Below are 26314 nucleotides of genomic sequence, written 5' to 3' on the forward strand. Positions count from 1 at the left end.
CTTTTATAGTAAACATAGTTTTCATTTAAGAATTAGAATAATTATTAGAGAAAAACAAAAAGTCCGTGTCTCAGGATAAGCAAACTTTATCTAACTATTGTATGATTTGGACAGTTTTAGTAATTTTAAAAAGTGCTAAAAATTAAAAATTGTTGTTTTATTACAACACGGGGTACATTAATTGTAGTTCATAATCCTCATGCAATTGGTTTCAACTTCAACCATTTTGAGTATGCAATTCTTAATTAATTTACGAACTCAACTTAAAAAACATGCAAAGATAATTATAATCCCATTAATTTTCTATACAGAATGTTAATCTATACAGGAGAAGCTATTCGTGATATCAGCTCCCAATCTGGGTTTTTTAATCTTCTTGAAAGTTCAATGTCTGATCAGCAAACTGATAAATAAATCTTGTAAGTTGTTATCAGAACAACATTATAATCAATGTTTACATCACTATCTAATCTATTAACACACAAGATCTATAACAATTGTAAATAAATAAAAAGTAATATGTTTTGATTTATAATAGAATTTAAAGATTGATTTAAGTACAAAAAGCCAATATGTTGTGTATTTTCCAATTCGTTTCATATTAGAAACAGTTTAAATTAAAGTAAATTGAAACGAATATGTTATTGAATCGTAAATGATTCATGCAATAGCACCACGTTGAGCTGATGTCATACATCCACCTTATAAATAAGAAACTGAGCCCCACGACTTCCAATAAACCCGACGAGAGAATTAAGCACGTACTGTACTTCCCAGAACTTTACACTTATTAATAAACATACGACACCAAAATAAGGCCACCTCATGAAAATCACACTAGCAAGAAAGTTACCAAGTCCTGGAATTTTGTCATTCTTATGTAATATTCAATCACTATCCATTCGTCTATATTGGACAAATATAAAATATGAATTTGCGAAGAGGTTATCATATAAGAATAGATAAATAGAGCGTAAATTCGATAAATACCTTGATTTTATGTGTAATCCAATATCCAGATGAGAGTCGCAGTCCTGTTTACACACGGTTAACACTGTCATTCATGTAAAACAACACACCATCACAATGTAGCACTGCACAAATGTTCACTTATTATTATAAAATCTTGTGAAAATATCAGATAATGCGCCATTTTTGCAATATATCCGAAGGACAGCGGTCGGCAATCGCTGCCATCTTTTTTGTCATATGTCTTCTAATTATAGCGCTAAAACGAACTCTGGCGTTATTTTTAGAAAACATTTATCTTGAATCTGGTACTCCACGCCATCTATTGACCTGATTTAGAAACTTGTTAAATTTTCTGCATGACAGTTTAGTTGCCGCTTAACTAAGAGATTTGCTGATAGATGTCGCTGTACGTAGAAACAAAGTCTAAAAATAATAGATGTCACTAGTGACATGATTTGCTACACTTAGGGCAAAGATAGATATAACTCCGTAATAGATGGATACAGTCTAAGGAAAAAACGTGCCTCGAAAATCATGAAAATTTGATTCTCGTTCAGAGGGCGCTACTAGCTTTGGCTTACTGTCGCATAGATGGCGTTGACGGTTTCGTTTGTTATTTAACCATTTTAACGCATATCAGTGAAAGAACATGGGCCAAAAAATACTTAACACCAACATTACATGTTCCGTTATTCAGAGATTGTAAAATCGTGTTGAATGGACTCGTTACGTTGACCTGTCCGAAATCCGGTTGACGTCATTTCTTTCAACCCGTATCCTTTTACTTTCTGTTATTAGACCCGCAGCTTCTATACAAGGTGTAACAAAAAGTACGTGTATCGTGTTGAGGAAAAAGTATACAAAAATTTGTGACGCGAAAAATATCGATACGGACAAAGTGCCAAAAATATGTATTATACAATTTATACACTACCTATATATGGACAATAAGGTCGTGAATACATATTTTTGGCACTTTTTTGTATCGATATTTTCAGTCCTGACCATACAAACATACATCTAGCTAGGTGTTTTGGTTATACTAATACTACTGCCGTTTCAACTATCTAAACCATGTGCCCAACGTAATTATTGAAAGCACTTTATTCCCATTATACAACCGGGCCGGTTCCATATATCAAACCGTCAGTTATCAGACTTCATCCGTTTTTAACCCATACACGCCTCGAGGCCTAAAAAGTAAAAAGGCATTTCAATCGAAGTATTTTTAAATATTTATTTTGACAAATCAAAATTATGTAAAGCCAGACCAGAGCCATACATGATCATTGTCAAGAGGGCGCTGTTATTTTCATGTATAGGGCGACCGTTCAGTATAGTATGAAAAAATTAGTTCCAGTGAAATTCCGCAACATGGCGCGTGATCATATTATATTCCTGGTCAGGCTTTACATTTGTAGCAGGCAAGTTTTGATTTGTGGGCGGCTATATATAGTTTAAAATGTGCTTTAATGCGAAAAAGTTATCTGTACATTCCAATCCCCGATTAGCCATCCTTAGGGCTTAGGTAGTACAAGATGCCGTGAAATGAAACGTAAAATAAAATAAATAAATTTAAATTTGAAATATAATTCATTGAAAGAAAGTTATTAATCCAACAACTCAAAAATTACGTATGCTACCTTGATAGTCTTTCCTGTTTAACGGTCTCTTATAATGATAAACCACGACATCGCATGCCAGCATCGGTATCGGCATTTATAACCTCGTTTGTCGTAAACATTACGCAGCAGTGAAACTCTTAACCATGGAGACTATATAAAGGAGCCAAATCTCTATGTATGAAAAGTGTCCATCAAAAAACAGTAATTAGGCGGCGCCACCATACACCGAAATACTATCAAAAACAACCTACGTAATTTGGTCGGGTTATTTGTTGCCTTATATGGTTCATGTTATACTCATGTCCCAGAGCCTAACTAGCGCCACCGGAAAGATTAGGAACTATTATTTAAAGCTTAACGCGGTCAGTTTTACAACAATTCTGCCATAAGAGATTACGATCCTTTCTATACCATCCATACTCTTAACGCTTTCAATAATTCGTTGTCAGTGGGAATGCGAAACGCACTGCGCACTGCCTACAGCTTGGCAAAAAATAGTAGTAATGGAACTAATTTTTTTATCACTGGCAACATTTACTGTTTTCATATAGCGGAAGCCGCTTGACCCCAATTTCAAAGGAATACCGCAATTCGATGTACAGGTTAGCCGTTTGGCACACGCATACTAGAGGTCAAAACAAATTTTTTGACCCACAGTTCCTAAAAAAATTTCGCTGGGGGTGGTAAAAATTTTTTTTTTGTATGGAAATAAAAAAAAATTCCAAAACCTATCGTGTGTAGTATCATACGATAGGGCTTTTTGAGGCGATTCTATAAATATATCACATCATTACATTTCGGGCATTTTTTTAAATTAAAACAAAAAGAATTTTCGAAACATACCAAGTTTGGGCTCCTCCAGACACGATATGGCTGATTTTTTTTTGTACAATATACCACAAATGATACATGATATCCTCATGTCTAACCCCAAGTAAACAATTTTGAAAATAATATCATTAACATTTTTTTTTTTTTTATTTTACAAAATGACACAGTTCTACTTCAATACCTATTACACGAGACTTATGGAACTATACTGCAGATACGGTACATATTTTTTTTTCCATACAAAAAAAAATGTTTTACCACTCCCCCCCAGCGAAATTTTTTTAGAAACTGCGGGTCAAAAAATTTGTTTTGACCTCTAGTATGTGTGTGCCAAACGGCTAACCTGTACATCGATTTGCGGTATTTTTATACGAACGGGTTAGACTAATACAAAAGAGACGTCAAAGCATGAATCTAGTATAACTGGATCGGTCATGAGGAGTGGGGGAAAATGACCGAACGGGATAGTCTTATGTATCTTTCAGTAGGAGTAGCAGAGAAAGCGCTGTTATTGTTTGTCCTTGTCATAGTTTCACTTTTCCACCGCTGCCACAACCGAGGTTGTGGCAAACAAATAAGTACGTGACATGTCATGTTTGTTCGTTGCTTGTTTAATTATCGTTGTTTTGTATGAAATAGTGCTTTCTCTTATGAAATATAGTAATGGTTAGCGTTTTGAATGCTTGAACTTTGATAAAATACTGGTGAATTGTTCTGTAATCGGCTGTAAAAGCCGCTCTGAGCAAAAATATGAGATCATAACCTTTCACACGTAAGTACGGTATTTTACACCTTCCTCTTAACGCACTATGTGAGAATAACATCGTAAAATTACGTTACACTCAAAGCAATGTAGAATCAAACGATTTCAATAAAAATATCACAATTATTTACGCAAATTAACAAAACATTATTTGTAAAATTATCCGCCCAAATTACGTAGGTAGGTAGGAGTCTGAGGTCAGCCATTTTTAAACTTCTTCTAATTTAGCTGCATAACAATCATGTTAGGGATACCAGATGAAAATATCATAATTTTATGGGTAATTTTGACCTCAAAGTTTTTTCGTACTTCTAATTCCAAAAAATAAATAAACAAATGTTGTGAAGATTAAATGTGGTGTACATTAATTGGTGTGATTGCGATTTGTGATTTCTTTAAATTAAAACCCATAATACATTTTATTTTACGTTTTATTTACTAAACATGTTTAGTTTTGTACCACCTGCGCGAATTATAGGAGGTATTTCATTGTTTATACGCCTAAAAAGAACGGCCCATTGACATTTTATTTAACAATTTTTTAATACCGTCAAACAAGCTAACTTTGCCTCCAGGGTAATCGCCCCAACGTGATATCAAATATTGGGGTAATTTTTACGAATATGGTATCCCCACGTTTATGACGTCATCTATGTCTATCCCTTACGGGCGCACGCGTATAGCTGGTCTATGTAATGCTAGGTCTATGCGTCAAAGTGACTCAATAGTTGCCATATTCAAAACGTTTTACATAGACAGTGGCGCCCCTATTATTTTCTACTCTTTTTTGCTAAGCTGTACGCGAATTTTATCTTTTTAATTTTAGTTACTATTGTTTATTTTGAATTTAAAAAAATACATGTTTGTGTCCAACAAAACCCTTTAGGCGGAGTAGGTCACTTTTTTAGGAGGACACTTTCGAGTTAGGTAGCTATTCTGTGAGGACGTCACTTTCTGAGTTTGCCACTTTTTTAGCATAGGTAATTAGATTTAATCGTACTTATACAACAATTGCACAAACAATGAATAGGTATCAGCAGCCTGATCTGTAGTCTGTACGACATACGGTCGCTTTTATATCCAACATACAGGGTGTTTTTTGAAGTGGACATTACAATTTCAAGCCTTCAGCCACCGACCTCAACAGCAACCAACGGGCACAAAATTGTACGTCCTCTTCAACACACATTTTCACCACCCCCTCCCAACCCCTAAACGTGTGACGTGATTAATTGATGATCCCTAAACTATTAAATACACGGTGTCGCTGTCATTTCGGATCAAACCAAGGACAGTAAAAGCTAGAGACCAACTAAGTTGGCAGCGTTTTAGATAGCCCAGGCTGTGCAAGTGTTATTTAGACGTCATAATTTCATAGGTTTGACCATGGAGACTGTATAAAGGAGCCAAATCTCTATGTATGAAAAGTGTCCATCAAAAAACAGTAATTAGGCGGCGCCACCATACACCGAAATACTACCAAAAACAACCTACGTAATTTGGTAGGGTTATTTGTTGCCTTATATGGTTCATATTATACTCATGTCCCAGAGCCTAACTAGCGCCACCGGAGAGATTAAGAACTATTATTTAAAGCTTAACGCGGTCACTTTTACAACAATTCTGCCATAAGAGATTGCGATCCTTTCTATACCATCCATAGGTTTGACGTTTAAAATAACACTCGCACAGTCTGGACTATCAAAATCACTACCAAGTGAGCTTGGTCTAACTATCAATTTGATCCTCGCATGTATCTTTACTGTGTGCCAATAAAGATTATTTTATCTATCTAATATGCTCAGCGCTGGATCAGTTGTCTTCTTTGTGACTGCAGGAGTTCCAGTTAGCTCGAGCCAATAACTGCGTACGTAACACTGTATTTGCGGAGTGGTTAGCGCCTAGCAGCCGGTGAAAGTTATTGCGCAATCATGCAAGTCTGCGAATTGGACGCGAGGCTCTGTTTGCCTGCTTTACTCATTTTGTTAGCCTAATTTAAATGGTAAAGTCCTAGAGTGCTAAGTGCTAAGTCAAGTGTTCATGACAAGTGCTACGTCAAGTACTTATGGCGCTCACATGGGATATTGTTACGCGGATATGGGATATTGTTGCCCACCCATACAGGAAAACTAAGCTACGGACATAACAATAGAATAACAAAATCTAAACCAAATCTAAACTCAAAACTTCTAACACTGGTGCTAACTAGTTATTTCCATCATATATTCAGGACTCTTAAAGGATTATAAATAAAATGTAGCTCTTGTGACACATAATTTATTAAATTAAATAAAAATTAAATAATGAATATATATAGGTACTCTATACTGAGTGAAGTATTCTTTAAGAAGTTTAAGATCTATAGTAAGTAATCATGCACTCCGTGCGGTGATTTACAGTCTTAATTTACAGCGGTATCCAAGGCTGCCTTTCCATTTCCACTATTAGGCGGAGATGAGAGGAGACGTAGAGAAAGGCGTACTCCCATCTTAAAGGTCGGCAACGCACTTACAATCCCTCTGATGTTGCGGGTGTCCATTGGGCGACGTTTACTCGTTTGCCTGACATCATAATAAAATGGAGGTGGAGAACATACTGTCATATAGATACTGTTACTGCCGCCTCCGTGTCGGTTGCAATGCAATGTAACGCAGCGGTTAATGGTAGCATAATTTCTAAATTCAAATATCCTACGTACGAAATTCCTAAAGACAGAACATCGAAAATCAAAATGTCTAATGTACGAAATTCCTAAAGATGCATGTCCTAATACAATTTTAATCGAACGATCTCATTTTCGAAATACTTTTTAAAGTCAATATGTCTAGTGCTCAAAATAGCTACGTATAAAAAGCCTAATGTAATGACAGTACCAAAGAATATAATAATATATGAACAGTACTTTGAAACTGAATATTTCCGAGAACATTTCCTTCTTACCCTGAGTCGGAGCCCCGCTAAGCGGGGCTCCTATTTCTGGGCGGTTTTTGCCCTTCGGGCATCTGAAGCTACCTAACGAACCTAACCTAATCTATTGATTTAGTGTGACGTTCGTGAAAACATTAAGTACACTTTGGAGAAAAAAGCGTAGGTAGGTTAGGTTCGTCAAATCGCCCAGAAATAGGAGCCCCGCGAAGCGGCCAGATCAGAGCGCCAGAACAACGTACGTATAAAGAAAAATATAAATTGAACTATGAAATACCAAACATTTCCGTAGGTAATTTGGTAAATTCTTCGACTAAAACTGACGGGGGAAGTCAAGCGTTGAGTACATAACCCGTAAAAACTGTAAACGTTATTCAACTCCAAATACGCTTCCTATTCAGAAGCAGCAAGAAATATTGCAGTCCTTACCTAACTCATGTTTAGGCTGCTAATGCTGTTATTCAACCAGGTTGTACAAACAACGAAAATATTCCGGATGAGGTAACTTTAGTTAGCCAGTTGTAGGTAGGTAAGTACCTATAATCTGCGCAGAATTTCACACTTAATATTGTCTTCGGTTGCCGCGATAGTTACTCATAAAATAAAACTATGAAATCGGATCATATCGCGTATATTGAATTTATAATACATCCCGACGACGTTTGGAACCCTTTACAGCGTTCAGGGATGTATTATAAATTCAATATACGGGATAAAATCCGATTTCATAGTTTTATTTCATGAATTTCACACTGGTTCTTTACTATGATGGTCACTTACCTAAATAGAGTAGCACCGAAAACGCAACTTTCGATGCATCAAATAAAACTAGTTGTTACAGTATTACTTATTTTAAATATCATTGTGGAAGTGTAGGCACGCAACTTGAATGAAAACAACTGATTGAAAAACTTTAAATGGCAATAGAAGTTTTTGTCCATTTTGCGTTAAATTATTTTCTTAGAAAGAACTGCTATGTTATTCATTACGCGCGTCTATTTTAATTAAGTGAATAGTCAAGGTAAAATAGGAATTCAGTTTCTAAATTATGATAATCGATTTGATCGATAGGTGAAGCTAGCAAAATGAGGCCCATAGCTATGGGCTATGGTCAATTGACAAATAAGTAGAAGAATTGACATTCCTTTTACGTATTGTGTTTTTTTTTTTAGTATTTTGCAATCGTCATTAATAGAGTGCTTTTCAGTAAAGTATCGTTTTTCACTCTGCTTATAATTAATACAACTTTTTTACGATTGTTGAATAATGTTGTTTATTTACAATGTACCTAAGTCCCGCCAAACCGAAGTGCAGGCCTAACGGCTAGAGGCTCGTTGATGTCTTTTGTTCTGTGAAGTTTGTGGAGTTTGTCTTGTGTCTGCGGTAACGTGGCGGTAACACATGAATCTTAGGTACATACATTATACCTAACAGGGGACCTCAGAGACTTGCATCTAGTTTAAACCGGCACAATTTGGCAATTACTGGCGTCAGTGTTTACGTCGTTACGAAGCGGAAGTGGCGACATTGCTAAAGTTAACGTGGTATACCGGTGACGAGCATTGATGTAACCGGCTGCAGAGGGGGCTGAGCATCATTCTGATCGCTTACCTATTTAAATAAAATAAGTAAACCAGTATAAAATGCGCTATCTTAGTTGTTACGGATGTTAAAAGACTGGTTATAAATAATTCTGGGTGCGCATGAGTGCGTGGCGCTTCGTAGCTAATGGAACACACTGCCTTTTCTCTAGAGTTTCTCCGCGCCGCGCAAGCGCAGTTGGACCGCCGATGCGGAAAAGCGCGCGCGCACTCAAGTCTCTCGACTCTGCGTTTTGTGAATGCACCGGAGAATCTCGTTCAATTTACGTGTGAAACGGTTTTGATAAAAATACTGTGTTGTGTTGTTTAAGTAGAAAGTTGAAGTGAAACAGGGAAGCGGCGGACGGCATTGGAATAACTGTAAGACTATTTTAAACTTACCTTTCTTATTTATTTTGTTTAATTAGCTAAAATTTATTGCAGTTGTTGTTGTTATATGTAATCTTGAAGGAATTAGTAATTCCTTCAAGTATGTATTAGGTGATGTTTTGTTTATTGCTCTTTTTGTGAGTAACAAAATTTGTTTTTATTTTTATTTCGTCATATCATAGTCATATATATTTTCGTGGTTCTATTATTCTCTGTTTAAGACGCTAAGTAAACTAATTAAGCCATAAGGATGATGAAGGTAGTAAGTTATGCCGCACTGGATAACCTTTCTCGAACAACAAGTTGTATATCAGGTTTTGTATCTTAGGTAGGTATTACCAACGTACGTAGAAGATTGCTAGCGGTATAGATATGGGAACTTAACATTTTCCGGTCAAAAATTAAATTATTTACGCATTTATGACAAATAACGAGGGGCTGTTTGGAACCTCCGTTTCAGAATATACGTTATACTTTCAACATTTTTGCCAAAACCAGTCAACGTCGAAGATAATGTACTTAATTCATATTAGCATCTTAAAATTGCACCGAAAAATGTGAACATATATTTTACGTCGGCCGTCGATTGTACAGTCGAAGGCAAAAATATCGAGACAGACAAATGGCTCGAAAATATGTGAACACGACTTTATTGTCTAAGGTGTAAGAGCGTACACATATTTTTTAAACTTTGGGAATGTATATATATTTATGCCCTTGACTGTACAATCGGGAATATTCCAGTTGAACCATATAAAGGGCAAAAATCGTTTAAACGTCTTGCAGACGGTCAGGCGATATGATAAAAGTGATGACCAATAGCATGGCACTTATAAATGTGGGTGTTGTAAGAAAAAGGTTAGCTCAGGTAATGCTTATTGCCGTGCATTGTCTTTGTGACGGGCGGCATTTGCAAACTAAGAAGGAATCCAAAATGCATCCTAATTGGAGTAATTGGTTATCTTTATAAGGAGGCGAAGCTTAGCCTAAACAACAACAGCTAATAAACTGTCCTTATATCTATTGTTTGTGTCATTACCTGTTTTACCGTTTTCATTATTAACACATAAAGAATCTTCCGTGAGACACAGACATATTAAATATATTAATAACGACCGAGTCCGCCGACGAGGAGTCTGCGCCGGTCCGTCACCGTCGACGCAAGCTCCTGATGACGCTCCTCGGTACGGAGTGAAACATGTCGAGCGTTTTCGACTTAAAACACGTGAGTGACCCGTTATTAATATATTTAATACATAAATAATCCTAAATGCATCGTAATTGGTTATCTCTTTGGGAGGCGGAGTTTAGCTCGCTCGTAAGGATAGACTAGAGGTTTTTCAATAAATTTCTGAATTGGTTCACAGGGAATGTCTCCGACTGTATCTACCCCAGACTCTCCTTTTTTATCTGAGGCTGCTTGGTTTTCATATTTACTTTAGTTTAGACGTGTACAGGCCACGGAAGCTTAAAACTAAATCGTATCGTATCGTATAGTAAATTCTGTATCAGACTGATACCGTAACCGTATATATTTGCTTTACAAAGCAAATTCTACTCAACACTGAGAACTCGGTTTATGACTCTGGATACAGGCATTATCAGTTGTTTAAACTGCCTGCCTGCATTACAAATAATAATAATAATATACGTATAACATCACGTAAAACTCTTCGAAACGAGTACAAACAAAAAATGTGTCTTTAAAAAGCTTGAGGATATCTTTCGTCTCACGGTGCGACACAAATCGAGCTCAATTATTTCAGAAAACACGATTACCTCGGAAAGTACAATGAAACAATCACCAGCAAAAACTGAGGCACATGAATAAGGTATAAATCAGACTGTTAAATTGTACAGCTCGAAAACTTGAAAAACGACTCTACTAGTATTGCCTTTAGCGTGTCTTGGTATTGCAGTGAATGTACCGACTAATGCAACATTATTAATTAATCTTTCGTGGACTTTATGTATTTTGAATAAGGTTTACGAATGGTTACAGTTGGATGGTATTTACTGCTAGTCTGTAACCGATACACGGCAGCCGAATGGCCTTTATTTCTTTCGTGCCTCGTAGAAACAATCGACAGTCGCAATGCCTCCCACGGCACGGCACGGGCCGCCCTACTTCCCTGCATGCCAACTTTTTAGGGCATTCTGTCCCATGTCACAGATTCCTTTGGTACTATAGTAAACGGGTCGTTAAACTTCTCATGCACACTCGCGCGGTCGGTCGTAGGTAGAGAGATATGACCCCGGTCATCAGTTTGGTTTGTGTCTATATTAAGTTAGGTCTACATTGCGTTGCTACAGGTGCGTTTGTGTTGCATCGATTATTCAATCGTTTTACGAACGGAATTGATTGTCACATCGTAAATACGGATACGGAGACTTTAAATCTTATTAGTCATTTCCTCTGTCGAAATACCGTGACCGTGTGCAAATGTCCTCCATGGATTCTGGCTACTTCATTTGCTGACCGTTGATTCGAACGGGTATCTTCGCTTGTGTCGCTCCAGCGCACTAGTTCTTTCTAGAGATATCCAAGAATGGGTAAAAATAAACAACAGGGAACTTGACTTATATTGACCGGGATATAGACCGTGATTACCTTTTGTATTATTTGTGAGCTCCCGATATCCCGTGAACATGATGCATGTAACTGCGTCGAAATATCGGGAGCTCACAAATAATACAAAAGGTAATCACGGTCTATATCCCGGTCAATATAAGTCTAGTGAAACTAACCGTGAATCATTCAAAACTCTAACAGGGAACTTGATTTTAATGGGTTTATTTCTACGTTAAACTATTTTTACTTCATAAAGCGAACATAGTTGAAAGGTACATAGGTGATAATGCGTTAGAGGTTTCTTTTGACACTTTCACTGCGCTGCGGGTTCACTTTGTATACAAATTGGGGGCCTTGGCATTGAAAGTGTTAAGTATTGCGTTTTACTTTTACATTAGATAACATATATCACGATGTTTACGTGTTATTACTGTTATTAGTTTAAAATAGTAGTATTTGAAATATTAATAGTAGTTCAAATATTATAATTTGTACGGTTTCTCAGTTCTATATACGCGGTTCTTTAAAAGTATTTTGAGATACATTAATGGTCGATATACAAACACTAACACGTAGCGCTCATGTGGACACAGCTTTATGGCGGTTTCTAGCACTGCAGGCCGCTCCGGTGTGCAACCGGCTCATCGCTATCGCTATGTAGGGCAGTCACGCATACAGCAACAAAATTATGAAATGACGGTATGAAATAAGTATTTTTTTTTCATACCGACTGCAAGTTGAACCGACAACTACAAGATGGATCAAAAAGTTCCTTCCAGGCTTTTTTTTATTTTTTGTTCACTCGTTCATTCGTCCTGTACTGCTTTTGCGATTAGTACTGTGTTGTGTGTGTAATCATTCTCCTCATCTCTCCGGCCGATACCTATACGTCTATAACGCTATACCACAAACCGGAGAGATGTGCGGATCTGCAGGCTAGGGGGGGCAGAGGGGGCAAGTGCCCCGGGCGCCATCCAAGGGGGGGCGTCAAAATGGGCAAAAGGCAGCAGCAGGGAAACTTTTGTCAGTCGTCAGGGGGCGCAAATTTGGTGACTGCTCCGGGCGCCATATCCTCTAGCTACCCCCTGCATATGTGGACCCAGCATTAAAGGCTCATTGGAATGCCTGCGCTCGCGCATTGCGAGAACGGTTAAACAATAAAATCGCTAGACCGATGATGAAACGCTGTATATATCGACACGTGATATATTTGCTAAGCAGGCTAAAGTTTTACGAAAGTGCAGTCGAGGTAACGGTTGACGGAGTGCCCCTGATTGGAATTGGTACGTATTGAAATAAGTAATAACTCTGCACTCACCGTGAACCTTATGTCTTGGGAACAAGGTTTAAATTTTTAGTAAAGAGAAAAGGGGACGACCGGTTCCTCATACAAGCGTAGTCCCCATTTTCCTCTCTGGATATTAAATTGACATTATGCAAACATCTTTATAAAATAAGGTGTTTATTAACGAAAAATATGATTGATTGATTTTTTATGATATTTTGATTATTATAAGATAAGATACGCGAGAAAAACAAATTCCAAACAAATTTTTAAAAGTTTTACTGACTCTTATAATTAATCAATCAAATAAAGAGGCATTAGCTGTAGTCAATATACATACGGTGGCAAAAAAATAAGTGCATTCACGTTGCCAGGGAGTATTTGGGATTATACCGAGCAAATTTTACCAACCCCGAAAACGCGAAAAAAAATTTGATACAAAATCCTGTTTCATAAATTTTGGCTGGTCCATTTTCTATGGGACGGTAAATTTTTTTTCGCGCTTTCGTGGTTGGTCCCATAGTAAAACTTGCTCAGTATAATCCCAAAACCTCCCTGGCAATGGGAATGCACTTATTTTTTTACCATCCAATGTATGTCTTGAGGGATCTTCAGTATAATTTACACTACAGGATTCCTGCTTCCTCCGCTACTTAGTGATGCATCCTGCACATTTTAAATAAATAATTATGTCGTTTTCAAGCAAAAGGTACCACATTGTCGCTTGCCATAAGGATGCTGTGGCAGGTTATTCGTATAAGGATACAAGCAATTTTCGCCCTTATAGTAAGCGACAATGTGGTACTTTTTGCTTGAAAACGTCACAATTTATTATGGACTCATTTCAAAATTTCGTTGTAGAGCTGTTAAAACTTATCGATCCTTATCGTCGTCGTGCAGTTCCCTTACAAATTGCAGTCGGGTTGCAGTCCGTCTGTGTCGGCCCTTATTCGGAAGAAAAGTGAAAAGTGATAAATACCATTAAATACTAAACCGGTAGCGTTAATAGTTAATACGTTACGAATTACGAGACCCGGACAATTATGTAAGAATTACCGAAGCGAAGTAAAGCATACATCACCGCGATTCTGCTTATAAATAAATCATCAAAATAGAAAACTGCAGGTAAGTAGGTATTACGTTGCAGTAAATGCGGTTTTAGATAATTCTGTATTAATTGCGATCGCCGAATATGTTTTAGTTTTATATCACGGTACTCGTGAAGTATATAATAACATACTTTCCGCACCAGCATCGAAATGTACTATTATTTTTAAAAAGAAACAAAACTGCATTCACAGTTTTTTTTATTCGCTTGTATCGCTTAATCGAACCGACGAAAAATAAAAATAAAAACTTATTATTTTATTCCACTAGTCGATACAGTCGATATTTCTCCAAGAAACATTAGGGTCTCACTCGTCTGTCGTACAAAATATCCATAAAATCGAACACTTATTTAGTATTTTTTTGAATTTTTTGTCGTTTCGATTCCCGGGCGACGGAAGCGAATTAAAAAACCTTTGAATGCAGTTTTGTTTCGTTTTAAAAATAAAATTAAGAATGTTTCCTGTAAAATGAGCTAACTTAAGTTTGATAATACTATTACTTATTCTGTGCTTAAGATTAAGGTACTTTTTCCTCCAGGTTCCATAATTTTTTCCACACTATATATTTGGTGTTAACTGTACAGGTCTACCGGACCGCATGTAATTTCAAAAGTCATCAGTAAGCATTGTCATGAATAGCTATTTGCGGTTTGGACAGAACTGACAGAAGCAACCACAAATCGAAACGTCCATTACTGGGTCTCCATAACTCCACTATAGGGTCAAAGGCCATTGTATCGTCGCTTTCACTGAGGCCCAAACCCAAACGGAGCCGAGGTCGAGATGCGTAGTGAAAGTACGCCACACAGATCACTGTCTCGGATTGGGTCTCTATTATTTCCCATAAAGTTTTAAGTCATATGTAATGTTTGTCCGCATTTTCGTTAGTCATATATAATTAGAAACGCGTAACTTTTCAAGATTGCCATAAAACAAACCTAATCTAACCTATCTACAGTATTTACACAAACCAATTCTTGCTTACATTATAAGCAGTAAATTTAATCACTAACTTTACATTACATATATTGAGTAGCTAGAAAATCGCAAATCTAAAATTAACAATCTGCATAGAAATTATTGAAAGAAATGTTTAACGAATTTAAAAATTATGAAAATGTTGATACATTATTTTAAGGGTCCCCAGCAAGCTCGGTTCTCCATACAAACGTAGTTCCGCTGACACTCTAAAATGACTAGCTAGATTGCTCTGAAACCTTATACCATAGAGTAACTTATTCTAGAGCGGTACTGTCATAGTAAATTTTGTAACCCCAGTAAATTCACTGCCATCTGTCGACACACTTTAAAACTAAAAATTAAGATTTATAAAAATACGATAAAATGTATTTAAATATAGATAAATGTTTTTTTTTTATTTGCATTAATTATTTTTATGATTTTGACCCATGTTCTTTCACTGATATGCGTTAAAATTGTTAAATAACAAACGAAACCGTCAACGCCATCTATACGACAGTTGGCTAAAGCTAGTAGCGCCCTCTGAACGAGAATCAAATTTTCTTGATTATCGAGGCACGTTTTTTCCTTAGACTGTATCCATCTATTACGGAGTTATATCTATCTTTGCTTATACCTACAATACTTTGAAACCTTGTACCTATACAGATGCTAAATTTATTATATTATTAAATTATTATTATAATACATGAGTAAAGTAATTGCATACGAAACTTACGTTGGTCCCCGTTACCTCGACTCTCGCGTGACAAATTAAAATAGACTCGGATTCAATACACGGCCTAATTCCAGCAGATCCATGCCACTTCATGCTCAGCTGAACTAACTGTTGATGGCTACATAAACAATAAACAATTAGTTAAGTACATTAGTGCGTTACATCATTCATCTCTACACTGTCTATTTATTTAACGAGTTTTAAATTAGCGAGCGGCAACTATAGTTTAAAACGTATATGGAGTTATTCTAGATACATAATTTATTCGTAGTTTCAAAAGATAGACAGAATGACTGAACGTGTAGATAACTAAACTATATGAAAATACTTATAGAACATTTACGTTACTGAATTAGTAAAAAGGCGCTTCGATATGGAGGCGCTCGCGCCGGTAGAATTCCCGTGGAGCAATTTTGAACAGACTTCTAAGTATTGATGGGATGCCCAATTTTTTTGTCAAATAGGTAGGTACTACAGGCACATCTTAAGGTGTATATGCGGATTATGTATTTCGTGCGGGGTCCCTTTGTTTGACATAATTATTGAAAGTCATAATGTAATGATTGCCAGATTATCATTAGTCATAATTCTGAAACCGTTAACTTTTCAGGATTTTCGTAAGGTTATCCTATAGATAGGTTAGGTTAGGTTTATGGCAATCCTGAAAAGTTACGCGTTTCTGAGAAAAACCAAATTATGACTAACGAATGGACAATCAATCCTACATGATGACTTAAAACTTTATGGGAAACAATAGAGATCCGATTTCGTGCATTTGCTTTCTTCCACATTTGGTGAAGTGAAATTGCTCATATGAAAACCATTATCACCATCTTCCCCGCGTTATCCCGGCATTTTGCCACGGCTCATGGGAGCTCATATGAAAACCATAAAATTATAAAATAGTAGACCGTTTTATGAAATCGTTTTTTTGTAACGGTTATTTATTTAAATGTTAAACGCTATTAAAAGACACGCTTCTTGTACACTTCTCTGTGCGTACTGCGTTCCCAATATGCCAATTGTTTACGCTCCGTAGCGAACGAAACGCAACTGTCACTGTCGCACTAATATGGAAGAGTGATAGAGAGACACAAAGCGTTTCGTTATCGTAGCACAAACGATTGTCAACTTGGCTAGGCACCGGTTCTTCCCGGCGTTAAACTCTTTCGCTCTAGCGATTGGACCAACACCTCTGACCGTCTCCGATACGATTTCTCACGGTAGGTGAGCAAAGAAAGCTGCCAGAACCGAGCCAGATTTGCATAATAACAACGAAAGCAATACTTCACACCCTAATGAGCTTTCTGAAACCATATTTACATGCCAGTGTACTGTTTTTTGAACGTTACAAAAAGAGGTTGCGAAATACTAAGCATTCAATATATATAATATGGAAATATTTGTATATAAGTAGTTAATAATTGTCATTTAACACAAAGCAAAGAGGAAGGAGGGAAGACCAAGGAGAGCGTACATGCATCAAATAAAGGAAAAACTCAACGTCGTGTCGTATCAGGCTGTCAAAGAGAAGGCAGAGGACCGCGAAACATGGAAATTGCTCCACCGACAAGAGACTTACTCTTAAGTATATGATGATGATGAATTGTCATTTAACATCATTTCAGCTGTCAAGTACTAGTATTAGTTAATGTAATGTACTAATTTCATATAACCATAAGTTTACTGCATGTTTACCATTGTTCACAGGTACAAAACACTTATATAAGTTGTGGTTACCTATAATTAGATAAGCATCAGTGATGATTGTTATATAGATTTAAGAGCATGTAAGATGTATTATCTGTTGGTAATCCTAAATAAAGAAAATTAAATGAAAATTCCATCTTGGTAATAAGTGAGTATAATATACTTTTCCCCTCACTAGCTCGGAAAGTTGTCTTTTATCCTTCAATACAAGCGGGGAAAAACGCGTTTTATCCACTAGTGGGGAAAGTAATTTGACCTTGGATGGAGCGTGTTTAAGTAGCTTGACAGATAACAAAACGTAAATCGTTTATTTAATGATTTGAGAATCTAATTTAAAAATACCAAGGTTAGCTTTATTTAATGATTTTAGGTCATAAACCTTAAAATTCCATAAAAAACGTTTGTTTTTTTATAATGATGTTAAATATAATTCTGAACGCACAAGTTGAGTCGATGCAATTTCAAAACGCATCGTTGACATTTCATACGTCAGAAATGTCAACAACGTCAACAAATTTTTTACTTAAAACCTTTTCTCACCGACTCGCGTAAAAATACACAACTTCCACAGTTTTCTGTTATCGTAAAGAAATGAGTGATTCCAGTGATGAAGATGATCTAACGCCTGTGGATGTTGCACTTTCCTCGCTATAGTGAGGTGAAAAGTTTTGTGTTACACACGGGCGCAAATATATTTTACTTCTCGTGTGTTGAAACACTCGCGGGTAAAATACAACTTTGCACCCTTGTATAACAAATAACTATATTTCTAGAAGATTGCGTGGACACTGCTCACCAAGACTAGGTTTAGGGTACAGACACCACGGAAAACGAGGAATAAGATTCTTTCAAAAGACTCATTTTCAGTTTACCTAGTTCCAGTTTCACTAATAAAATTTACACCTCTATTGCCTCGAATTAAGATTGAAGGCAACTTTACTATATAAATTAAGATTATGCTATTTTTAGCTCGATAGAACACCACCTTGTGTGTTACATTTACACATCGAGTATAGTTATCAAAAAGTACTTAAAATGCACAAAAAACTTGTCAGAATAGAATCGTAAAATGGGATGAGTAGGGTTCGAGGGGAGAGTTGGGTGATGAATGGGGAGAGAAGGTATATAAGGCTACAAAAATGATGTATTCCAATTTAAAATGGAGCTATAGTAATACTCAATCTTCCAAAATCACCTTTGTATGAAAACCCATCTCACCGCAATTACGAGGGACTACGGGGTGAGGTGGTTTTTCCTGTTTATCGTCAAAGTTATGAAATGGAACTACCCAAAATAAAATAAATACTAAAATACAAACGTCCGAACACTTACAATATACCATTTAGATTGCATATGCATGCCCTCCCATCCCGAAGGCGTTATAATTATTTTCAAATCGATATCAATAGATGGCGCCAACTGTCACGATCGACCATTACGAAATTTTTATCCTACAGATTAAGACTTAATTAATGGTATTTAAAGTGTCATTAATTCAAAACATTATAAATTAAATACAAACATCAATAAAAGCACGAATTCAATGCATTATTTTAGAAAGTTATAAATCACAACTATATGGCGACCGTCTTCGACGTAAACACACATAAGTAACAGCACGCGACAGTTTTTGGGCTTTCCAAATAATATTGAATATTGTCACTAGATGGAGCCGACCTGCGCACTGAGAAACGCGGGTCGAGATTTTGTTTGAGTGTGCGTGCGGCGACCATAGATACAAGTCGCGCACACATACAAACCGCGCGCGGTGCGTTGTATCACGTTGCATGAAGATAACATACTTTGCCCTGAGGGCCTACCGCGAACCACGTTCGACGTGTTGCCTCCCCGTCACACTTACATACGAATTTACAAGTGCGACAGAGAGGCAATACGTCGAACGTGCTTCGCGGTAGGCCCTCTTTTTATGTTCATCAAAACGGGACGAGTGTGTTCGTTCCGTTTCATCCATCTATCCTGCGTTTTGTTTCTCGTTTTCTCTTTTTTAAGGTGTGATGTTATGTTTGATTTCAAAGAATTACGTATAAGTTATAAATTACGAAAATTATCACAAAATGTAAAAAAGGGACCGGTGAATACATATAATCTAAATGGGTGTTTTAAAGTAGGCCTGATGTTAAAATACAAATTAAAAACGCAAAGCGCAATGTCTTTCACAACTGCATTATCAAAACGCAAGAATACTTTGTAAACAGAATCCAAGTTTTTGGAGTTTTCACTTCGCTTGGTTTCCGAGTCAAACGCGCACCTTAGGTACCTTTTTATTTACTAATTTCCTGCAACCAATAATTGCAATCGACGACCTGGCATTCAAACGGACTTTTGACGGACATTCCACATACGCGACTGGCAATTAATAGGACTCCGACAATTACTGCAGCACTCACGACGACCTGGCTTGGATTTGGACTCGAAAATCTGCTACGATTTGATACGCCGTACCGTACGCTTTCGAAAACAGAAGTAATGCAGAAAAATGTCGCCCACGTGTTCGTATTACCAATGCAAGGCCATGACCGGTCAGAAGTCGATGTTCCGCTTCCCAACTGGCGACAGTGCTCGATTGCAAACTTGGATTGACAACTGTGGTAAGTCTTTACTACTTTCTTAAAGCTTTCTTACATTAAACTTTCCTCTAACCAATTCAATAATTGATTTAAGACGAAAGTGGAGGACCCGCGCGAAATCGCCTTTTTATACAAACGGTCCTCATTTTCCTCTCTGGATATTAACATTATTGAGAATATTTTGACACAATTTTTTGTATATAAACCACAGCTATGTTAGATTTTTTTGGAATTTTTAATTATTATAAGAGTTAAAAGCTTTTAAAAATTTGTATGAAATCTGTTTTCGCTCCTAATTTTCAAAATAGTCAAACATAGGGGCATAGCTATGGTTAATATACATATGTACATCCAATTATGTAAAAATATTTTCCATAATGTCAATATCCAGAGAGGAAAATGGGGACTAACATAGTATGGAGATACGGCCATCCCCTTTTCTCTTAAAAAGTGTTTGCAGTTTAGGTATGTTGTATTGACAATGTACATATTTGTCTATTGATATAAAATATACCTAAACAGATTTTGTTTCAATAAATTATATTTTTTTGTGTAACAGGTATGTTACATATTACAGAGATACAGTGACAAATAATGTTATTGTCACAGATCATACAATCCTAGTGTATCGTTGTGTTCCAATCCATTGCATTTTGAAATTTTAGTTTTGTCTTTTGTCTTGGAAAGTATTAATTATGGGCAGTTAAACTTTAAGTATGAAACATAATTCAACATGGATAGATGTTTAGGAAATCAAGTTTTCCAAATACCCACCTACATCATTTTACAAGCATCTAATTTAGCCTTAAAACAATGGAAATTATGTACATTTGGCATCTAATTCTAACTATTGGCATAGGCACTAGTTTTAATGAAAGTGATTTCCCGCTGATTTTCCAATCCCGCTGATTCTCATAATATTGTCACAGATCACATAAATATTGTCCTTCAACGAAGAGCTAGTTAGTTACATAACTTATAAAAAACTCATTGGTACAAGCCGGGGGTTGAACCTGCAACCTCCGGATGGAAAATTGCATGCTCTTAGCGCTAGGCTACCAGCAGTTATTTATATGGAAATAATATTAGTTGATATTTTGTATATTATATGTAAAGTATGTAGCCATATTTTAGTTGGTTTATATTGATATTTACATATACCAGTGAAAAGTTCTTGTTCTTATAATTTAATAATTGTTTGCTGACACAATGTTTGCCTTGCATAAGTAGTAGTAAATACCTTTTTGCATTAAATCCTCTTTAATACAAGCTTTTAGTTTCACCTGTCTTGTTGCTGCCTGTGTAGTGTAGACACAGACAGACGTCTGGTGGACGTCTGTATTCAAGTATTGCAAGTTAGGCTTAGGGCCAGGCCCACTTCCCGGTTTCCAATGAAGCTGAAAATTTGCATACATATGTAAGAAGGGTGACAATGCAATATTGTGGTACCATCGAGCTGATCTGATGATGGAGACAGGAGGTGGCCATTGGAACTCTGAGATAAAACAACGCCACCTAATTGTGTTTGGGTTTGGGCTTTCCACAGGCAACGCAAGAGAAGTACTTACAGTCAGCAATAAAAGTTTGTATCAAAAATGAAATTTTTGACAAAAAACTAAAAATAGAGTTTAAATGAATATAATTTTCAGGTAACATTATGACCATTGCCCACTTGTCTCGAGATGCTCTTCGACACAAATATATCTGCATTGATCATTTCGAAAAGCGGTTCATTCAACAGGAAGATGGTAAACATAAAAGATTGAATAAGTTAGCCGTACCTGTCCATTACAAAGGAGATCAATCGACAGAGAACTTCCCAGATTCACCAGTTGCATCAACATCAGAAGGTATGTGATTACCTATAATTAATTAGATCGTGCATGTCGTTACCTATACCTATCGTATGTATATATTCAGTGTCTTTGTTGGTGATGTGAAAAAAGATGCCCGTTTGCGAACTTCGGTGTTCGGATGCTGGTTAAAATGCTGCAAATGGTGTTAAAGCTATGAACATCGGCATGATTGATATTTAGTCTATACAGGGTGACCTTAGCCATTCAACAGACCCTGAAATCCCACGTAGGGTTACTTCTCAGGAATGCTCTATAACTTCCAAAACTTGTTCATAGATGGCAGCACCAGTCTCTCTCGCTACAACGTAAATCCGTAAGGAGTTCGTTTAGGAGGTGCAAGCGCGCACTGCTTTCCCTTAGAGCAGGTTAAAGACGCCTAGTCTTACTAAGATGGCATATAGTCGAGAAATTCGGACGGGCACCGCCGTGGCGGGGTGGCCTAGGGGTTCATGGCGTTAGCCGCGATAGCTAAAGACGCCGGTTCGAATCCGGCCTTCACCACTGGAGGGCTTCGTCACTTTTTCTTAAATATATGACATCTATTACAGTTCTTAATTTATATATAGTAGTGTGACTACTTAAAAAAACACAAAATCAAAATATTTAATAAAATTATTTGATTTGTTCCCAAAACTTGTTAATGCTCTATAACGTTAACATTTTTTTAATTAGAACAAAAATAAAATAAAAAATGTTCAAACAAAAGTTATTTCCAATAATCGACAACAAAAATAAACATACTGTATTATATTAATCATTGGCAGTGCTGTTGCCAATTTGTTCGAAAATGTGCGGCAATGATGACATTTGTCAAAAGTCAGAATCGTATTAGTGTCATAAATAAAAAAGATAATCACAAAGGTCGAAGAAGGTTTCATACTATTTATTACCTCAGGAGCTACTAACACATACAGGCTGCTCCAAAGTAAAAAATCGTAATTTGTTAATTTCTTCGTAACTGCTACACCGGTTGTTATGATACCTACTTTGTATACTGGTTCTAAATACCCTAATGCATATGTATATTTCGGCTGTGTCCAATGGCTACGGACACCCTGTATAAATCAATTTGACTCGAAGCACCAAAAAAAACAGGAGAAATTTGTGTTTGTTTAGAAACCTATTATATCGTGTATGGTATTAAATGAAAGGGCATTCTAAGCCGGTTCTAAAAATATGTCTCATTACATTTTAGTCACGTGTTTTAAATAAAAATAAAAATAATTTTCAATACCTACCAAGTCCTCCTCCTCCCAGATACGATACGATACTGCAGATACGATATGGCAGATTTTTTTTTGTATAATATACTACAAATCATACGTGATACCCTCATATCTAACCCCAAGAACGCAATTTTGAAAATAATTTCATTGTTTTTTTTATTTATTTTCAAAATTACAAAGTAACACAGTTCTACTTCAGTACCTATTTTACGAGACTTTCCATAAGCAGGGGGGATGTCACTGCGCAGTTTAGGTATATTTGGCCGGCGCACCGCCCGGGCAGGTGTATGGCAGTGGGATGCCGCTCGGCTCGCACGATAGTCGTGTCACGTGCTCAACTGGCGCTCGCGCAAAGTTGAAAAATTTGAAAATAGGCAATGGCTTCGAAACCTAAATCGCAATCTAATCTGTATAAAAGATAATGTTCTGTTTACGGATGTCTGAATAAACGGAAGAACAAGGAAGCAGAAAAAATCATTTTTTTTAAATTCCTGACTATATTGACCGACATAGTTTCAAAGGAATAAGTACTTATGTGGCATACCTACTTCCGTGAGAATCAGACATACTATCCCCGGCTAAAAATTTTATGTTTACAGAATCAACGTTTGTAATTCCTACATATTTATCTTAAAAATAATAAATCAGTAGGTATAGGTACAAAAACTTGTCAAGTGACAACCCCGTGCCGACACTCGCAGCTCGGTCATAAAACTGCGGCGCGCAAAGAAGATTCACGGTTCGTGCGCGGTTATAAGTTTCAATTTTGCTTGCAGGCGGCGAGTGTAGGTATAATTTTATACCTACATTAGGCGGCGAGTGTAGGTATAATTTTATACCTAAATCTGGCTTTTGTGAAGGAGTGAATTTTCTGTACGGTAGTACTATTAGTTATTCTGTGCCAAAAGTCTCGTTCCCTATTACTAAGACTTCGCTGTCTGTCTGTCTGTCCGTCTGTCTGTCACCAGGCTGTATCTCATGAACCGTGATAGTTAGACAGTTGAAATTTTTACAGATGATGTATTCTGTTGCCGCTATAACAACAAATACTAAAAAGTACGGAACCCTCGGTGGGCGAGTCCGACTCGCACTTGTCCGGTTTTTTAAAATTAGGTAGGGATATTTTTTTGACATACCAGTTTAAAAAAAAAGTTATGAAATTATTTTCAAAATTACTTTCTTGGATATTAGGTATTATTTGAGATACATTTTACAAAAAAATTATTCAACGCTATCGTATCTGAAGGAGCCCAAACTTGGTATGTTTTGAAAATTATCGTCACTGCAATGTAATGATGTAATATATTTTTAGAACCGGCTCAAGATGCCCTTTTATTGAATACTACACGCGTTACGATAGGACTCTACTCCTGTTTTTTTTTTTCTGGTGCTTCGGGTCAAATTTATTTATATGGACTAAAGATCAATCTTGCCGATTTTCATAACTTTAACACAATTTGCAGCGTTTTGGGGAGGCCTTTGCCCAGCAGTGGGACACTAAATTACGCTAATAAAAAAAAACCGGCCAAGTTCGAGTCGAACTCGCGCTCCAAGGGTCCCGTACATTACACAATTTAAACAATGAATTTTTAAAGTGAAATGTCTTTAAAAAACCCGTAGGGGTCGGATCAAAAACTAAGTAATTAAGTCCGACTCACGCTTGACTGCACATGTATAATAGGTTTTCCTATGCGCGTGTAAAGATCTATTTTGTGTATTTTTTATCAACATTTTTGACCCAGTTGTTTCGGAGATAAAGGGAGGGAATGGTCGTTTCTTGAATAACTTCTAAACTGTTTATCTTAAAATTATAAAGAAATATATTTCAGATTCTCACAATGAGCTCTTCCATTTGGTATGTAACACGATATAGTTTGAAAACTTTTTATTTTTATTTTCTCATTTACCCCCCAAAAGCCACCGTGTTTAAAATGTATTTGTTTACGTTTCATGCCCGTCTTTGGGTCATAAACTTCCATATGTATACCAAATTTCAACTTAATTGGTCCTGTAGTTTCGGAGAAAATAGGACAGACGGACAGACAGACGCACGAGTGATCCTATAAGGGTTCCGTTTTTTCCGTTAGAGGTACGGAACCCTAAAAAATAGTAGGTATATTATTATAAAGCAGTTCGTTACAATATTATGTACCTATTTTTTTTTCTAGGCCAAGGACCGACAGAATTAAAAGTATTAACACCAAAAAAGTTTACCCTGGTGTTAAAAATCAAGAAAAAAATGAGGAGGAAGGCGATTTATATGACACAGAAATATTTACGACACCGAAAAACGCAAGCGACTAGCCGATAGCGACACACCGAATTGTAAAAGATTAAAAACTTTTATTGAAGATACCAAAGAAAGAAAGAATGAAGCATAGGCGATTGCAGAAAAAAATTCAGAATAAGAAATTAATAAATTTAAGCGCTAAATCTATTCCTAATCATTCGACACCCTTCCTGTGGAAGGGTGCATGTGAGAGTTCTCGTCCGCATTTCTGCTTTGGAGACTGTCGCGCCTCACCGTGTAGGGCGATCATCCGTTGTCGTGTCTTGGCTATGGACAGCTGTGCGTCTGTGAAGCGAGGCCCAGTTCCTGACTATGCCACTGTCCCACCTACCCGCTACTACGCTCAGGAGGCTATGAGTGTGGCGGCTGACGCAGACTTTGTAGAGCGTCGCGGCGCAGCGCTTGTGTGGCGTCGCATGGAAACCGTCCAGCCGTCCACGTGCGCGTGCGCAAACATGCCAGACGTTCAGGGTGCTGCCGCGGCAGCCGCAACAGCACCCTGAATGCGTCATTATATTGAACCTGCAATGTATTCAGTGAGCGAGCGAGCCTATAACACAAATAAGGTAATCAAATGCTTATAAGGGATTTGAGGCATTAAATGACAGGTTGTCTTCTCCACGGTTATCTTTAGCTATCAAAAATAAACATATCCTCCTTAACTTCTTGTTGTTGTTTTTATTTAACTCTATGTTTTAGCAATTTACTTATAGGAATACAATTTGTGTTTATCTTTAAGAAATAAAATCACACAGAACCTGATATTATCATGTTTTGCTTTTTTAGGGTTCCGTACCCAAAGGGTAAAAACGAGACCCTATTACTAAGACTCCTCTGTCCGTCTGTCTGTCACCATGCTGCATCTCATCAACCGTGATAGCTAGGCAGTTGAA

At 36.9% G+C, this 26314-nt stretch overlaps 3 protein-coding genes across 3 annotated transcripts in view; 2 read left to right on the top strand and 1 right to left on the bottom strand.

The window, feature by feature from the left end:
- LOC134742871 (serine/arginine repetitive matrix protein 2) overlaps positions 1–1226 on the bottom strand; it is a 66556-nt gene extending 65330 nt beyond the window's left edge. The window contains exon 1 of the mRNA XM_063676059.1: positions 991–1226. The gene's annotated coding sequence lies outside the window, so the exon portion shown is untranslated. The remainder of the gene's footprint in view (positions 1–990) is intronic.
- Positions 1227–8871: 7645 nt separating this feature from the next.
- LOC134742921 (uncharacterized) overlaps positions 8872–26314 on the top strand; it is a 56539-nt gene continuing 39096 nt past the window's right edge. The window contains exon 1 of the mRNA XM_063676129.1: positions 8872–9077. The gene's annotated coding sequence lies outside the window, so the exon portion shown is untranslated. The remainder of the gene's footprint in view (positions 9078–26314) is intronic.
- Positions 19462–25442, top strand: LOC134742759 (uncharacterized). Its single transcript, XM_063675945.1, has 3 exons — positions 19462–20070; positions 21699–21899; positions 25300–25442. Exons 1-3 carry the CDS (start codon positions 19959–19961, stop codon positions 25440–25442), a joined length of 456 nt encoding a protein of 151 aa, XP_063532015.1. The 5' UTR covers positions 19462–19958.

Source organism: Cydia strobilella, chromosome 7, assembly GCF_947568885.1.
Source record: "Cydia strobilella chromosome 7, ilCydStro3.1, whole genome shotgun sequence".
Lineage (NCBI taxonomy): Eukaryota > Metazoa > Arthropoda > Insecta > Lepidoptera > Tortricidae > Cydia > Cydia strobilella.